The sequence below is a fragment of the Heloderma suspectum genome, chromosome 4 (genome assembly GCF_057233095.1).
Source record: "Heloderma suspectum isolate Gila_16-S chromosome 4, 16-S_ref, whole genome shotgun sequence".
In the NCBI taxonomy this organism is placed as follows: Eukaryota; Metazoa; Chordata; class Lepidosauria; order Squamata; family Helodermatidae; genus Heloderma; species Heloderma suspectum.
The window spans coordinates 175,948,256-175,966,917 of record NC_139461.1 but is presented as its reverse complement, the minus strand read 5'-3'; the positions used below and the strand labels follow the sequence as shown (position 1 = coordinate 175,966,917).

Below are 18,662 nucleotides of genomic sequence, written 5' to 3'. Positions count from 1 at the left end.
AGTTAATCAGGCATCACTGAAACATGTTCAGCATTTTTAATAAAAGTATTTATAAAACCTACAGAACGGGGGCACCTTACAAGAGGTATGAGACAAAGAGGATGTCTCTTCCAAGATGGTGATTGCTGTGACACATACATGCATCATCTGAAAGCAAAGAAAATGGACCTTTCTTCAAACTGATTGTTTTTATATGAAAATGTATGCAGATTTACTTGATTCAAACTCAAAATACTTATGTCTTTAACTGAACAACAGCTCTAGTTTCAGTCTTTAAGTTACACACTTCATGTTGTACTCAGAATGGGATGGTAAACAAATGTTGTATCCCTTTGCTGCTTCCTAATATGATGATACCAATGCAACACAGAGACCCAGTTCGCACAGAACAGCAATTGTGGGTTAATTAACACATGAATTGCTGAAATCTAGTGGGAGTAAGCAGGCTGCCTCAGGCACATGGCTCACTTCTGCTTTCAATTAATTACCTACGATTGGCCGGTTTGTAGATTGCTAGCGTGACATCTGAACCTGGACACTCTGATTGTTTAGGGGTTAAACCTAGCATTAACCTACCCACAAATCGTAGTTTAACTCCGGGTTGTTTAACCTCTAAACAATCCAGAGTGTCTGGCTTCAGACATCATGGAGGCACTGTGCTCACTCACTCCCACCAGATTTTGGCAATTCATGGGTTAATTAACCCACTGTTGCGGTTATATGCAAACCTGGTCAATTTTACAACACAATACTGTGACTACTTCTCACAAGTATGTCCCACTATGTTTAATGGGGCTGACTCCCAGGTAAGTGTACATAGGGTTGCCGCTTTAGGCCTTTTATTTATTGTTTATGTTTGACCACAAGACTGATTAATGTAGTTTACAGTGCAGGCCATGAATCATGTGCTTGAAAGCTCTTCCATACAAAATAAATAAATAAATAAATAAATAAATAAAATCCCTACACATAGAAAACCAGCATGTCTGGAAGAAGGTGAGTCTAGAACCCTGCTCCCTGATGCAGCAGGGTTTTCTGTGAGGAGGACCTATTTTTTGTTTTGTTTTGCATAGAGAAGCGTTTGATGCTGTGAAATCCCACCTACAGTCTGAAGAGACACAGCCTAGACACAAACTAATTTCCTTGGTGAAAACCAGGTCATTTTCGAGTATCTGACTGACCAAAACTGTTCCAGAAATAAAACATTTCAAATTCTGCAAAAGACATCCAGCAACAAATTGTTTAAGCCTTATATGGACTGAACAGTTTGTTGTAGGGTTTGTCTAATTTGCTTATTGATAAACAGTGCAGAACATGAAGCTTTCTGGCACCAAAATTGGGGTTACCTTTGTTTGTTTGGTGCAACACTCCAGATTTCCCTGTTATAATCAGCATCTGCAAATATTAACTTGTCCATGTGCCAACATCCACACTATGGAAGACAAATTACCCACCTTGAAAAAGAAGGTTTTGCCATCACAGTTACATCTAGAGAAGACCGTGTCAATGGGGGAGGGGATGCCCCACACTTCGGTGATTTTACGAGGGGAAGGGGATGGTGAGCTCACTCCATTCAGCAGCCAGTAGTAATGACCTACAAAACCAAGCAGAGGCCAAAGGTGTGAAGAAGAGGGGGGGACAAATTGAGCCTCAGCAGACAGTCTCGCTCCAGGGCTCAGTCTTCTCAACATGGGATTGCCTGCTAGAGTGTGGGGGGGCATCACCACAAGTGGCCCGGTGCAGATTCGTGGTATCTGGTGCATGTTGCTTTTTGGTGGTTTGATTAAGGCAGTGTATACTTTCTGCAAAAAGAAGTAGTTTCCTGATTGGTTATGGAAACATTATTGCTTCATCCCTCAGCCCAGCAGCAAGTAAAAGACCAGCAGAGAAGCAGGCTTGCTGGGTGCATCTCTGCATTATTGTTCTGGTTTTTTGTAATACTTCTAATACTGCTTCATAACGTCTCTAAGCAGTTCACAATAGCATTGCCACTGCAGGTTCCAGGTTCTTGACGGCCCTTGGGCAAGACACCCTCAGTGGACCCCTCCAGCAACGAGTCTACCTTCTCACCTCCCACAAGAGCAGGTGAACAAGCAGGCTGCACTGGTGAAGAGGAGGGGCAACTCTTGTCCGTGGACCCTTGCTGGGGTAGAGATGTAAAAGTTCTGGAAATTTTGAAGCCGAGGGGATTTTTTTTTTCTCAGGGGGTTCCAGAAAAATTGGAAATTTTGGAAACATTGACAAATAAGCAATACTTATTTTTTTAGTGCTCCTTACAGATCTTCAGTCACTTTGTTGCTTTAACACAGCCTCCCCCAACCTGGTGCCTTCCAGAGAATTTGGACTTCAGCTCCCATCAGCCTCAGGCAGCATGGCCAATGGTCAGGAATGCTGGGCACTGTAGTCCAAACCATCTGGAGGGCACCAGGTGGGGAGGGCTGCTTTAGGAACATAAAACAGCCTTCTGTTACCATATAGTTATTTTATGTATGACTTAGTTTGCTCATAAAATTGTCATTATGTTTTAAAACTTTTAAAAATACACTCAGGGTGCAGTCCTATGGCCACTAGACAGTGGCTAGATGGCCATAGGATTTTTTGGTTTTCAGGAACTGCCTCCCCACCCTCTCCGCCTCATAGGCGCCATGGTTCATCCCTGGCTCTGCGCTTGTAAGAGCAGCATGGGGCAGGGGAAAAGGGAGTGTTCCTGGGGGCAGGGAGGGGTGGGGACAGCGGAAGCGCCGGTACGACGCTTCCTATGCACCATCCGGCCTCCCCCAACCCTGCTCTGAGCCGCTCTGGCTAGACAGCCGAAATTGACCATCTATCTGCAAATGCAGGGCGGCCGAAATGCAGAGAAGATCCCCTCCGTGCTCCGCCCGCCCTGCATTGGACAGTCAGTCACCTCCAAGTTCAGAGGTGGCCAACTATCCCCATAGGATTGAGCCCTTAGTACATTCGTAATTATTGTCTGAATAGATTGGAATGGCATTCTAATGACTGCTACAGCATCAGAAACACAGGACTCTATAGAACAAAACCCAAGCTGTCAAGAATACACATTTGCTGTCAAGAATGCATAGTGGTGACTCTACTCACATGTTGGGAAACTGAGCATAAATGTAGGGGTGTACGAAACCCCGCTTACCTGGCTCCGCCGGGTTCCGCAGGTGGGGGGAGGCACTCCGTCCCCCCCGGAATCCTTGTTGAGGGGGGAGGCGCTCTGTGCCTCCCCCCGGAATCCTGGCCAGCCGGCTCTGCTCTGCAGCCAAGCTGCGGAGCCGCCAGCCAGCTCCGGCCGCCTGCAGCCCTGCAGGGACGCAAATGGCAGCTGCCGTAGCCGCCGTCATTTGCGTCCCTGTAGTGAGCTGTGATAGGCTACGTAAATATTTACATAGCCTATCAAAGCAGGGAGGAAAAATCCCCAGCGTACGCAAATGGCGCCATTTGCGTACGCTGGGGTCCCCCCCCCCCCCGTGATAGGCTACGTAAATACTTACGTAACCTATCACGGCCTCCGCAGGGACGCAAATGGCGTCCCTGCATTAGCCGTGATAGGCTATGTAAGTATTTACATAACCTATCACGGCTGAAGAAGGAGGAAGCGAATGGCAGCCGCAGGACGGCCACCATTCGCACAGCAGCGCGGACGGGAGCAGGTAAGTGCTCCGTTTCATGCGCCTTTCGTGGGGTGGGGGCGGCGGGCACTTCATCCTGCGTGCCTTTCGTGGGTTGGGGTGGCGGGGGCTTCGTTCCGCGATTGTTTTCGCGGGGCCGAATGCACTGGCATTCGGCCTTACCGAGATCCGTCACGGAATTCTCTGACATCCCTACATAAATGTCTTTCAGTAAAATATACTTTAGATCAATATACTTTAGATCAATAATTTCAATAAGAAATGAAAGAACTCTTACTGAGAGTATTAAAAAAATCTTTTCCCCCATAGCTTCATTATTGCCAGACATTTACATCTCTACTTTTTCTATAAAAGTGTTCTTATTACATAGTTTTTAGAAATCATGTCTCTGTGTGTGTAAAGGTTGGGTAACAATATATAATTACTTCATCTTCAATTCTAAAAGAAAATATTTCATAATCCAAAGCTGTTCAGTTTTTCCAATTTTTCAGAAAAAAACAAAGAACGAATTTCCCAAAATTTTTGTTTTTGTTTTTCAGGCCTTCCTGTCTCTGTGTTAGGGTGTGGGCCTTGGCAGGAGCTCAAGCATGCCTTGCTTTGACACCACCCCCGAGCATTGCAATGCTCATTTAAGCACCATTGTACTGGCTGGATGTGTCTCGATGCGTATATGGAATGAGATACATGAATGTCCATCTGGGGCCACTAGTTTTCAAGTTCAGCTGAACCAGGGCTGTTATGTTCATAACAAGATACATATTTTATCATGTGATATCCTGTCAGAAACTCATTAAGCTCTTCAGTCTGCTAACTCACCTCTGAATACAGCTAAGGATCCATTTTGCAAAGGGACAATCCCATTTGCAGGCTTCCGGTTGCACAAGTTCATCTCATCAGGTACATCTGGGACAAAAGAATTAGCCATTTCTATTTTTAATAGTGAAGGATACCCCCATAAACAACGTAAACCCAATGTACATCAGATGAGCAAGATAGATCTAATGTAAATAGTTTAGTGAATGATAATAAATTTCACTCTATGCATTTTTCTCAGACATAATTTTCACAAAGAAATGTACGGTACTTTGAATTAAGGCATAATTAATTGGCTTCTGGCACTCCTATACTTAATATTTCCATTGGCCATTTCTGGTACTTTTTCCAGGAGCCAAAGATCTGCTCTGGACTCAGATCACACGTTCAATATGCATGATCCTCAAAGTTTTAATCTTAGGATATTAATCATATCATATTATTCAAAAGGACACTATTGTGTACATTATTTTCCATAGAATTAAAGCTTTTTCAATGTTTAAAAAATAGCTTATTCTTCTGATAAGCTTACCAGCAGGTGTTTCCTATGTCATTCATCCATACAAGATTGATGACTATTCCTAGATGACAGACTAGGAATGGATTTAGACATGCATATAGATTCATATACGGTTAATTTCTGGTACCACTCAAATTTTAGTACAAATTTATCGCACCCTTCCTCCAAAACGCCGAAGGCAGGATTTATGTGCCCACCCATTTTTATCCTCCTGACAACCCTGTGAGGTTGGTTAGGCTAAGAGAGAATGATTGCACCAATACTCAGTCTGTAGCTTGCACCTATAGTTTGTATTTGTCAGCTCGTTTTCATATTTTGTATTTTCAACAGCTGGTCTGTGAGCATAATTAGAATTATCTATCTATCTATCTATCTATAATCTATCATCTATCTATCTATCTATCTATCTATCTATCTATCTATTAACTGCACCAAGGCACCTTCATGGCTTGGTGGGAATTTGAACCTGGGTCTTCCCATTCCAGTCTTAAGTCCACTACACTGGTAAATTATATCAGAACACCTAAAGTAGTCATAAGGACATGCTTTTTGATGATGTATTGTTGCTAAATGTACTTGTAGAAATGATCACGCTGTATAGGTGCCAGCATGCATTAGGGCGGATGGGACCACCTCTTAAATAGAGCCAATGTGTTGCAGTCAGTAAGAGTGTTGCATTTAGACCCCATGAGATCTGTGTTCAAATTCCTGCTTGGCCATCAAGTTGGCTGGGTGAGATTAGGTCATTCACTTTCTCTCAGCCCTGGCTAACCTACTTCACAGAATTATTGTGAAGATAAAATCAGGGATTTACGAGAATTTTGTTTCTCTTCACAAATCATGTGAACATGTCCTGTTCACAGTCCTGAACTTGACCTCGAGCAGGAGCACTTTTTTTTTTGAGAAAATTTGCCAGTTTCCAAATTTGCAATTGTGTTTAAAAAATGCGTATTTTTAAAAAATGCATACTTTGAAATGTACATTTTCAACACACACACACACACCAAAAATCATTTCCACACTTTATTCAATGGGGGAAAGTGTACATTTGAAAAAATACATACAGAAATTCACACTTTTCCCATTTGAACGAGCTGGAAAACAGGCTGAAAATGAAAACGGGAGAGAGCTGAAACAAGCTTCAAAGTGATTTTCAGAGAATTTAGGCAAGCTCGAAAATTGCTGGTTCTCCCATCCCTAGATAACATGGGTATGGGAACACCGTGTGAGCTGCCTCATCTCCTAGGGGAAAAGATGGCATAAAAATGTAATAAAATAAAATGTGACTTCAACATGTGAACTTTTGTGTGGCCATCTGGTGTTTCCACATATCAGCTAGGATCTGAAATTGCATTTACTAGGCCTGTGCTCACATTAGACCACATTGGTTCTCCCCCCCACACACTCATTTATTCAATAGTTTTTAAGTTTGTAAAGACAAACTTTTAAAAAATCGGTTTAATAATAGTTAAGAAGATGTGAGATCAGTTGAAAGTCTACCCCTACTGAACTTATGCCATCAGAAGATCCAGTGAGATATTATTCTATTGAGCATACTGTGTCACCTTTTAAACTCGGTGTTTGGAAGCTGCATATGGTCTTTGAATTCAAACGGGTTTCTGTATACAATGTTAGTAACATCTATTCATTTGTACAAGGCATTCTCTGCAAGATGTGTGAATCTGTAAAATCTTATAAAGATTAAGCATTAAGTAAAATACAAAGAAAAATAATAAAGAACCATCAAAAGTAAGTATAAGGATTCCAACAACAACTTTATATGGCACAGCGATTCTCGTAGTTGATCATACAATCATCTGATTTAGGGTTGTGTGGTATGTCACTTTTTAAAGATATACCTCACTATATCTTTGCTCCTTATTCCAGAACAGTAAAGGTTCCACAGATCATAATGGGTGCTTCTCCTTCCATATCTCAGTTTGTGATGTGGAAACTGTAATCTAAATATATGAAAAGCTGCCTGATTTAATGTTTTGGAGTCCTCTTTCTTGCCAAGAGGTTGCCATCTTGCCCAGAGGATAGAAAAACAGCTAATACACATGTTCATATTTTTTAATGCACATTACATGCAAGCAAATTTATCATGGCCTGAATGTCCTAAAAGGAATCAGTCCTAGCCAGTCTCTCTCACCAAATATTGCAAATGTTAATGGATCTGGAAACACTTTGCTTGTTGTCATGGGATCATACTGTATTTGAAAAATCTGTTTCCATCAATCAGCCTTTATAAATATGCTCATAAGGTTATTGTTGATGAACTGTCAGGGGGGAAATGTAGGAGGCAGCTCCCTACTGACTTTTTCTTGAATCCCATATATGTCATTTCAAGACTCCACTCCACAAAGCAAAATGCCTTGTTAAGCCAGTCATTTCAATGCCTGATTCTTTTCCATAGTCATTCTTCAGCACTAGGACTGAGATCTGTTGGAGGGGCCCTCCTCCGAGTCCCACCAGTGCGAGACATACACTATGGTGGGATGTGGGAGAGGGCCTTCTCTGCTATGGCACCCTGCTTGTGGAATACTCTCCCCTTGGAGGCCTGATTGGTGCAGACGTTGGTTTCATTTCAGCACTTCTTACCAAAGCCTATGAAGGCTAAATGCATTCCCTAAAGTAGCACACTGTTTTAACTGCGTTAATTTTTTAGATTTTAATTGGTATTAGGTTGTTTAATGGTTTGATATGTTTCTAGCTGTTTTAAGTTATTTATTGTTGTATACTGTTTAAATTGATTCTATCTGTATTCCGCCCTGAGATCTTAATGATATAAGGTGGGATACAAATGTTTTAAAGAAAGAAAGAAATAAAATAGTTCTTCCAGATCATTACTTTAGATGAAGAGTGCAGAACCCCAGGCCTGGGCTCCTAATCTGACCCTTCAGAGGTCCCCAGATGGTCACGCCCCTTCCCCTAGTTCCACCCCTGTTCCCCCAACCACTGACTGTTTTGTCCTTTCCCGTATTTTGTGCAGTTTTTCCCCATTCTAAAAGGCTAAAATGTCTCTCCTGGGACTTGGTTATTGGCACTAAGAGCTCCAAGCTAAAACATGCTGCCATTTTTGGCCCCACCCCTTTTGTCCTCAGCTCTACCTACCACTGGAATACAGCCCCCGAGAACTTTTCCAAAATGGAATCTGGCCCTCTGGCTGAAAGAGGTTAAACACCCCTGCTTTAGACATGTGACTTTCAACGCTGAAAAAGAGCTCTTCAGCTGATCCGACTCTGTTTGGGAGCAAGCCACTCTGGTGTGGTAGTTGAATATCAGACTAGGACGGGGGAGACCCAAGTTCTACTCTCTATTCAGCCAAGAAACTCAGTGGGTAGCTTTGGGCCAATCACTATCTCTCAGTCTAACCTATGTCACGGAGTTGCTGTGAGGATAAAGGGGATGGGCAGGGGTCAGGGAAGAGAAAGAACAATGCATGCCTTCTTGAGCTCCTTGGAAGAAAGGCAGGATATAAATATAATAAATAAATAAAACAGAGCTGTGCACAAATGGCCTCTCAAAATTCTCTAGCCTATTTGTGTGCAGAGAAATTGGAGGGACAATTTCAGCGAATTTCTCCTAGGGGAGGAGAAATTCTCCCACAGTTTCTCACAGATAGGGCTCACTATTGGCAGGGGTTGTTGCACAGGTTCTTTCTTTTTTCCTAAGAGTTTTTGGTGACAAGCTTCATGGAAACCTCTTTCTCAATAGCTGAGGAAACAATAATCTTCCAGTCCGCAGCAGGAGCACCATTTCAGGTTTCAGTTGGGGATAACAGCAAGGTACAAAGTCTTACTACTGGATACATTCAAGATTGAAAAACAATGGTTATTGTAATATAATTAGCTGTGTTTGCTACAGACATAAAGATTCTTCTGAAAATAATCATTTGCAGTCTGAAACAAAGATGGGGGGCACCTCTCCCCCCATCCTTCCTAAATTACATCCTGGTCACTATGATCCGTGTGAAGACTATACACTTTCCTCCCTCCCTTCTACACACACACACCTTTATGTCCCCTCCAGGTAGATAATTATAGTGATATCCACCCTTATTACAATTAAGCTATTTGTATTGTAATCACCCTGAAATCAAATGATATAGGGCACTATATCATTGTTTTAAATAAAAAGTATGAAAAAATAAACATACCTTTGTACAGTAGGGGTCTGACAATCTGTTCTGGTCGAACATACTCTGTAGTTAAGTTGGTCATCCTCTCTGGAAGTCTAGTTGTGGAAATTGTAGAGTATATTGTAGTGGGGTAATAGATCACTCCTCTTTTTGTTGGAATAAGTATAGTGGGTAAAGTGGAGGCATAAGCTGTAGTCTTGTTTACTGATGGGGTGTCAGGAAGTCTTGAAGTTATCAAGGAAGTTCTAGTCGCCTGTGTTACTCCAGTATTTGTATTCTTGTTAGTTGGATTTTCTTTGGTGGGTTCTCTATCTGAAACAAGATCAATTTTTGTATTAGTTGTAACATCATGTGTGTTTTTTTCTCGATGTTCAGTTGTATTTGATTGGGTGGTGGTTGTAGTTGTAGTAGTTACAGTCTGTGTCATTTTTGTGATGACTTCTGACTTGCTATTGTCATCTGGGTTAGGCGATCTAGGATTTGGTTCTCTTATGGTAGATGTAGTTGCTTTTGTGACTTTAGTGATGCTGACTGGGCTGTCACTTTCATCAGTATTAGGGGAATCACTCAGTGGTTTGGATTCTGTTGTGATGGTGGTAGTTGTCTGTATGACTTGAGCTGGGTTGTCTGGCTTGTCACTTTGATCTGGACTTGGTGTATCATTTGGTGAGTTAGATTGTGTAAATGTTGTTATTGTTGTTGTGTCTGTTAGTTTTGTAGTTCCACGTTCATCATTTGGTGGCTTAGATCGTGTCGCTGCTATTTCCGGGTTCTCTGGATTCCTTGCTGAAGGAATGCTTTCATCAGCATCAGTAGGATTGATTGGATCAATTTCTGTTATTATCGTCTCTTTTACTGTAGTAGTTCTTTCAGGTCTGTCATTTTTGTCATCAGTATCAGGGCTGGGTGTGCCACTTTTTGCATCAGTCTCTGTTATTATTGTCTCTGTGACTGTAGTGGTTATTTGTGGCCTGTCATTTTTATCATTACCAACAGGGCTTGGTATGTCTCTAGCTGGATCAGTCTGTGGTGATATTGTCTCTCTGACTGTAGTAATCCTTTCTGGTTTATTATTTTCATCATCTGGAGTAGGTGAATCACTTGGGGAAACAGTTTTGGATATTATTGTCTCTGTGACTATAGTAATTCTTTCCAGTCTGTCATTTTTGTCATCAACATTAGGATTGGCTGTGTTACGTTTTGGACTAGTCTCTGTTATTATTGTTTCTGTGACTGTGCTAGTCATGTCCAGTTTGTCATTTGTATCATCAACATCAGGGCTGGGTGTGCGATTCCTTGGACCAGTTTGTGTTACTGTTGACTCAGTAATGCTAGTAGTCCTGCCTGGGTTGTCAGGTTCATCAACACCATCAGGACTGGTTGTATCACCTGGATCAGTCTGTGTTACTGTCATCTCAGTGACTCTAGTAGTCCTGTCTGGGTTGTCAGGTTCATCAACACCATCGGGATTGGTTGAGTCACCTGGATCAGTCTGTGATATTGGTGTCTCACTGATGCTGGTTGTCCTGTCTGGGTTATCAGGTTTATCAACACCATTGGGATTGGTTGTGTCACCTGGATCAGTCTGTGTTATGGTCGTCTCAGTGACACTAGTAGTCCTGTCTGGGTTGTCAGGTTCATCAACACCATCAGGATTGGTTGAGTCACCTGGATCAGTCTGTGATATTGTCGTGTCAGTACTTCTAGTAGTCCTGTCTGGGATGTCAGGTTCACCAACACCATCGGGATTGGTTGTGTCACCTGGATCAGTCTGTGATATTGGTGTCTCACTGATGCTGGTTGTCCTGTCTGGGTTGTCAGGCTTATCAGCACCATCAGGATTGGTTGTGTCGCCTGGATCAGTCTGTGTTATTGTTGTCTCAGTGACACTAGTAGTCCTGTCTGGGTTGTCAGGTTCATCAACACCATCGGGATTGGTTGTATCACTTGGCTTAGTCTGTGATATTGGTGTCCCACTGATGCTGGTTGTCCTGTCTGGGTTGTCAGGTTCACCAACACCATCGGGATTGGTTGTGTCACCTGGATCAGTCTGTGATATTGGTGTCTCACTGATGCTGGTTGTCCTGTCTGGGTTATTAGGTTTATCAACACCATTGGGATTGGTTGTGTCACCTGGATCAGTCTGTGTTATTGTCGTCTCAGTGACACTAGTAGTCCTGTCTGGGTTGTCAGGTTCATCAACACCATCAGGATTGGTTGTGTCACCTGGATCAGTCTGTGATATTGTCGTCTCAGTGCTTCTAGTAGTCCTGTCCGGGTTGTCAGGTTCATCAACACCATTGGGATTGGTTGTGTCACTTGGCTTAGTCTGTGATATTAGTGTCTCACTGATGCTGGTTGTCCTGTCTGGGTTGTCAGGCTTATCAGCACCATCAGGATTGGTTGTGTCGCCTGGATCAGTCTGTGTTATTGTTGTCTCAGTGACACTAGTTGTCCTGTCTGGGTGGTCAGGTTCATCAACACCATCGGGATTGGTTGTGTCACCTGGATCAGTCTGTGTTATTGTTGTCTCACTGACACTAGTAGTCCTGTCTGGGTTGTCAGGTTTATCAGCACCATCAGGATTGGTTGTGTCGCCTGGATCAGTCTGTGTTATTGCTGTCTCAGTGACACTAGTAGTCCTGTCTGGATTATCAGGTTTATCAACACCATCAGGATTGGTTGTGTCACCTGGATAAGTCTGTGTTATTGTTGTCTCACTGATGCTGGTTGTCCTGTCTGGGTTGTCAGGTTTATCAGCACCATCAGGATTGGTTGTGTCGCCTGGATTAGTCTGTGTTATTGTTGTCTCACTGACACTAGTAGTCCTGTCTGGGTTGTCAGGTTTATCAGCACCATCAGGATTGGTTGTGTCGCCTGGATCAGTCTGTGTTATTGCTGTCTCAGTGACACTAGGAGTCCTGTCTGGGTGGTCAGGTTCATCAACACCATCAGGATTGGTTGTGTCACCTGGATCAGTCTGTGTTATTGTTGTCTCAGTGACACTAGTAGTCCTGTCTGGGTGGTCAGGTTCATCAACACCATCGGGATTGGTTGTATCACCTGGCTTAGTCTGTGATATTGGTGTCCCTCTGATGCTGGTTGTCCTGTCTGGGTTGTCAGGTTTATCAGCACCATCAGGATTGGTTGTGTCACCTGGATCAGTCTGTGATACTGGTGTCCCACTGATGCTGGTTGTCCTGTCTGGGTTGTCAGGTTTATCAGCACCATCAGGACTGGTTGTGTCACCTGGATCAGTCTGTGTTATTGTTGTCTCAGTGACACTAGTAGTCCTGTCTGGATGGTCAGGTTCATCAACACCATCAGGATTGGTTGTGTCACTTGGCTTAGTCTGTGATATAGGTGTCTCACTGATGCTGGTTGTCCTGTCTGGGTTGTCAGGTTTATCAGCACCATCAGGATTGGTTGTGTCGCCTGGATCAGTCTGTGTTATTGGTGTCCCACTGTTGCTGGTTGTCCTGTCTGGGTTGTCAGGTTTATCAGCACCATCAGGATTGGCTGTGTCGCCTGGATCAGTCTGTGTTATTGGTGTCCCACTGTTGCTGGTTGTCCTGTCTGGGTTGTCAGGTTTATCAACACCATCAGGATTGGTTGTGTCACCTGGATCAGTCTGTGTTACTGTCATCTCAGTGACTCTAGTAGTCCTGTCCGGGTTGTCAGGTTCATCAACACCATCGGGACTGGTTGTGTCACTTGGCTTAGTCTGTGATATTGGTGTCTCACTGATGCTGGTTGTCCTGTCTGGGTTGTCAGGTTTATCAGCACCATCAGGATTGGTTGGGTCACCTGGATCAGTCTGTGTTATTGGTGTCCCACTGTTGCTGGTTGTCCTGTCTGGGTTGTCAGGTTTATCAGCACCATCAGGATTGGTTGTGTCACCTGGATCAGTCTGTGTTATTGTTGTCTCAGTGACACTAGTAGTCCTGTCTGGGTGGTCAGGTTCATCAACACCATCGGGACTGGTTGTGTCACTTGGCTTAGTCTGTGCTGTAGGTGTCTCACTGATGCTGGTTGTCCTGTCTGGGTTGTCAGGTTTATCAGCACCATCAGGACTGGTTGTGTCACCTGGATCAGTCTGTGTTATTGGTGTCCCAGTGTTGCTGGTTGTCCTGTCTGGGTTGTCAGGCTTATCAGCACCATCAGGATTGGTTGTGTCACCTGGATCAGTCTGTGTTATTGTTGTCTCACTGACACTAGTAGTCCTGTCTGGATTGTCAGGTTTATCAACACCATCGGGATTGGTTGTGTCACCTGGATCAGTGTCTGTTATTGGTGTTTCACTCACCCTAGTACTACTCTCTATTTTGACATTATTACCATTAGGACTTCCTGTGTCACTTAAGGGACCAGTCTTTTTAACTAATATATCTGTAACTGCTGTCATCTCTTCTGGTTTTTCATTTTTAACATGACTATCAGGACTGGGTGTGCCACTTGCTGGATCTCTCAGTATTACTGTCTCTGTTATGGTAGTTGGTCCTTCTGGTCTGTCAATTCTATCATCACCACTGAGTCTGGGTGTGTAATTTGTCGGATCAGCCTGTGTTATTGTTGTGTCTGTGAGTGTTGTATCAGTCTCTGGTTTGTTGTTTTTATCATCATGAATAAGATTGCCCATGTCACTTGGTGGCTCAGTCTGTGTTATTATTGTCTCCAGAACTGTAGTACTTCTCTCTGTCCTGGCACTTCTATAATCACTCTCAGTCCGCGGTGTACCCATGAACAGAGCAGCAGGAGTTGAGAATAAGTCTTGAGGGCTGTCTGAATTGGGAGAGTTAACATTTTTGCTGGCTCCTTTATCAGGATCAGAGATTTCTTGAGGATGGTTTGGAACAGTTATAGATGGAGTGAGATCTGAATTATCTTGAGCTGTGAGTTGCTCTGATAAAACTGGCTCATAAGTTGGTTTCTGAGTTGGATCAGATTGTCTGACAGTCTGAGATGTAATTCCTGATTCTATGGTGTTTCTGGTATCTCTGGGGGTTGTACCTGATGGTAAAACGGTATATTTTTCAGAGCCATCAGCTAAGGTCACCAGCTCTACAGTTTGCATCCTCTTAGTAAAAGCAGTTGTACTTGATTTTTTGGGATTTTCTGAAGTTTTCATTTCATCAGAAGTAATTCTTTCTTTGATAGTAGTAATCGTCCTTTTACTGTGAACAAATGCCTCTTTAGAGTTTGTTTCATTATTCTCTGTAGTTGCCTCTTTTACAAGAGTGAGTATCTCTTTTTTGCCAACTGTAGTTGTATCTTTATCACCTATGGTAGTTTCTTTTTCAGCAGCAGTGGTGGTTTCTTCTGCTTCAACAGTGCTACTATCTTTTTCATTATCCACAGTTGACTTCTGACTAACAGCTGTGGATTCTGTTCTTTCTGCAGATGTTAATTCTTTATCTGCAGTAGTTGTCTTTTCACCTGTTGATGTTAGGCTATTTGTAGTTGACGTTTCTACAGGTTCACTGCCAGCAGTGATTCCACTTGTTTTTTCTGTTGTTATAGTCTTCCCAGCTGCAGTAGCAGTGTCTGCTTTGTTTGGTGTTATTGAGCCTTTCTTCTCTGTGATTGTTTCTTGCATTGTACTGGTAGTGCCAGTGTCCATTGCATCAGATTTATCCATTATTAGGCTCTCTGTAGATATGCTATCTACTGTCTCTAAAGGAGTTGTTGTGTCTGCATTTCTAGTTGTGTCTTTAAAGTCTGTTACTACAGTCTCATTATTTGCAGTACTTGTTTCTCTTTTATCAGTTTTATCCTTTGCTTCATTCTTTTCTGTTGTTATAACCTGGCTGTCTGCCTTGGTTGTGTCTTTATCAGCTCTCGATGTTGCAACGGTAGTGGTATCTCTTTTTGATATTGTTGTCATACCTTTAGCTGGAGTAACTGTGGTTTTCAGAGCAGCAGCACTTGTGTCTTTGTTCATAGTGACACTAGCCACAGTAGGCAATGTCAAAACCTCACTGATACTAGACGTTGTGCTAGATGGCACACTCAATGGTTTCTCTGGCTGGGGAGATGGGGTCTGGCTAATGTGATTTTCAGGAGTTGCTGCAATACCTTTATTTCCTTGGGTTGTATGCTCTGTGTCAACTTCATTTGTAGTCAGAGATGGCAGCTCTGTTGTGGTCGATGGCAGCTTCGTCGTGGCCGTGGTCGAGGGTAGCTTCGTCGAGGTTGAGGGCAGCTTTGTCGAGGTTGTGGTCAAGGGCAGCTCTGTCGTGGTTGTGGTGGAGGGCAGCTTTGTTGTGATTGTGGTGGAGGGCAGCTTGGTCGTGGTGGAGGGCAGCTTCGTTGTCATCATGGTCAAGGGAAGCTTTGTCGTGGTCAAGGGAAGCTTCGTTGTGGTCGAGGGCAGCTTTGTCATTGTCATGGTCAAGGGAAGTTTTGTCGTGGTTGAGGGAAGCTTCGTCGTGGTTGAGGGCAGCTTTGTTATGATCATGGTCAAGGGCAGCTTTGTTGTGGTGGATGGCTGCTTTGTTGTGGTCATGGTGGATGGCCGCTTTGTCATGGTCGTGGTGGATGGCCGCTTTGTCATGGTCGTGGTGGATGGCCGCTTTGTCATGGTCGTGGTGGATGGCCGCTTTGTCGTGGTGGATGGCTGCTTTGTCGTGGTGGATGGCCGCTTTGTCGTGGCCGTGGTGGGTGGCCGCTTTGTCGTGGTTGTGGTGGATGGCCACTTTGTCGTGGTCGTGGTGGATGGCCGTTTTCTCATGGTCGTGGTGGATGGCCGCTTTGTCGTGGTTGTAATAGCAGTAGTTGTGGTAGCTACTGTTGTCACTGCATTGTCTGTCCCACTGCCATCTTCCTCTGAAATCACTCTCACTACTTTGAATTTGGAAGCTTTCAATGATCCTTTTGATGAATCACGGGCTAAAACAAAAAAGGAAGGTTAAACATCTGGTTTTAGTGTGGGCATTACTGTTAAAACATTTTTCATGCTTTTTAACTTTTCTGGCATGGTTGCCTCAGACTTTGTAGATGTTAAATAGTGGTTTGACAGAAGCCATTCAGGACTGCTATGGAATTAATACCAAATGTATTGCAGGAAAGAGATATAAACCTACTAGATATGCTTAACAGAACTGGACAAAGTAATGCCAGTTGACATATAACCAAACTGCTGTTTGTGATGTTCTAGAAAGCTGTCTCTGTAGTTTGGGGGTGGGGGGGGAGATACATTTAGTGAGATTTTCAGTAGCATAAATATTCTCCTTGTGTGACATCCCGCGACTATCTCCTCAACACACAGGGGATTTTAAAATGTAACCTCAAAATGCTGGAATGGACTGACTTTCCTGCCACAGTTTTTTGAAATCCTTTTGGAGCAGTGAACCATAAGGAATCCCATCCTGCTAATCTACATTTAGGTGGCTCCATTGTCACATGTCAAGAAACCTGGGTTTTGAGTCATATCAGAGCACATGGCACTAAGACAACCAAATATATTTATAAACCTATCTATAGGTTGGGGTTCTGCATGAATCTGCATCCTGAGGTAATCCACAAATGCCAGATGATAGTTACAAACCCCCAAAGTTGAGCTTTATTTTTACTCACTTAATCCTACCCATTTGATCTAAACATGCTTATCTCTTCATGTCTGATCCAAACAGTATTGAAAAAAATAGTTGGTGCTGGAAAGCCAGTGTGGTGTTGCAGTTAGAGTGTTGGACTGGGAGTCGGGAGATCCGGGTTCTAGTCCCCACTCAGCCATGGAAGCTCACTGGGTGACTCTGGGTCAGTCACAGACTCTCAGCCCAACCTACCTCACAGGGCTGTTGTTGTGAGGATAAAATGGAGAGGAGGAGGATTATGTAGGCCGCCTTGGGTTCCTTCAGGAGGAAAAAAGGCGGGATATAAATGCAATAAATAAATAAAATAAATAAATATTTAAAATTAAGCATTGCTCAAATTAATTTAAGATACTGGAATATGGGCCACTCTAATTTTTGTTCTGTTCTTGAATATATAATATTACATTAAATGATTTGGTAACAATTGATTGAATTATATTTTCAGAATAATGAAGCACCTTCATCTGAAATGTACCCTTAAACAGAGATATCTAGCTGAACGTAAGCACTTTTGAGTCCTATTAGTTTCAATAGGAGTGATTTAAGCAAGCACTAAACTCTCGTATTGAAATCAATGAGGCTTCTGAGCCTTGGCTGGATCATACCCTATAAGAATAGTAATTTATGATACATTTCAAAATTCCTTTTCAAGAAGGAAAACAAAATACGTTGGGGTTTTTTATTGCAACATGATTTGTTTCACTTCTTTTAAGCCCTTATTTCTGCATGTTTAAAAAGGATCACAAAGCATACCTTTCTTTTTTTCTAACTCCTCAGCATTTTTATCATTTTTCTTCTTCTTGTGGTTATCACCAGAATCTCTTAATGAAGCCATTGTTCTCCGAATCTTTGAGGACGAGGACGAGGAAGACTGTTCCAAATGTTTGGAATGTTCTACAGTCAAGCACATACAGTCAGCATAAAGAGAAAGCTGTACAGATTCAAGGAGAGGGGGGCCCTTTTCAAACCTTATTATTGTACAGTCCAAATATGCACATCAACTGTTGCCCTCAAGCTCACAGTATATTTTCAGCATGGACTTTGGCCTTGAAAAAGGTGCTTGCTCCTAACAGTCTTGTGTGTTGCTACAAGTTTGGATGCTATTAAGTCCACAAATTTGGACACCTGTTGCACTGTGAAATTCTCTGTTGGGACAACACTTTCTTCTGCAAGTGAACATATAGGCCAGGATCCAAAGAACTGCACATTGAATAATTATTATTCAATAATGAATTACTTCACGGTTAATAATGAATTAATATATAACATGAAATAATTAACACTATGCATTATGTATTTGTTTATTTATGATAGCAAGGCTTGTACTGCCCTTCAGTAGAAATTCCTAGAGTGCTTTACATCAAAAGAAAATACAAAAACAGCCAAAATACAGATAAAGCAAATCAGAACACTCGGGTCTATGTTTTCTAAACAGCAGTTCTCTTCCCACTGCTGCCATATGGCAAACCATTTTTGCAACCGAGGAATGTCCGAAAACAGTTTGTGATGGGATATGGAAATTTTCTGTTCAAAGAAAAATGTTGGCGGGAGAGCTTTGGTGTGCCTAAAACAGCTTTTTGGATTCTGGCCATATGGAGGTGGGTGCACTACATACAAATCAATCAGAAGGTCTTGACATATAATCAGCTATGTGAACTTAAAGTGTTACCTTCCCCATTACAAATATATCCTAGGGCTTTTTTTCATACCACTTGGCTTTAGTCTGCAATAAGGAGCATTTCCATTTTAAAGCCAGAGCCATTTTTTCAAGCCAGAAGTAGTATCAAGATCAATTTTTTAATATAGTAAAGCAATGGGCAACTGTCAGTTATATTTAAAAAAGCATCATGGCAAAGAAACCATCACTATGTTCTAATTTTCAGGGACTCTTAAGAGAGCCCAGGGCCCAATCTACATGGAAACAGAATGAGAAATGCTTTCAGGTTTTATCTGGATTT

The 18,662-nt window shown here is 42.7% G+C and overlaps 1 protein-coding gene across 1 annotated transcript in view; it reads right to left on the bottom strand.

Annotated features, from left to right (window-relative positions):
• PRG4 (proteoglycan 4) overlaps positions 1–18,662 on the bottom strand; it is a 75,589-nt gene that overhangs the window by 15,545 nt on the left and 41,382 nt on the right. Inside the window, exons 7-14 of the mRNA XM_084851619.1 lie at positions 17,458–17,598; positions 15,692–16,000; positions 14,807–15,547; positions 12,269–13,885; positions 10,479–12,175; positions 9,131–10,433; positions 4,455–4,541; positions 1,455–1,594 (exon numbers count right to left, since the gene is read on the bottom strand). Of these exons, the coding sequence (XP_084707745.1) occupies positions 1,455–1,594; positions 4,455–4,541; positions 9,131–10,433; positions 10,479–12,175; positions 12,269–13,885; positions 14,807–15,547; positions 15,692–16,000; positions 17,458–17,598 (6,035 nt within the window). The remainder of the gene's footprint in view (positions 1–1,454; positions 1,595–4,454; positions 4,542–9,130; positions 10,434–10,478; positions 12,176–12,268; positions 13,886–14,806; positions 15,548–15,691; positions 16,001–17,457; positions 17,599–18,662) is intronic.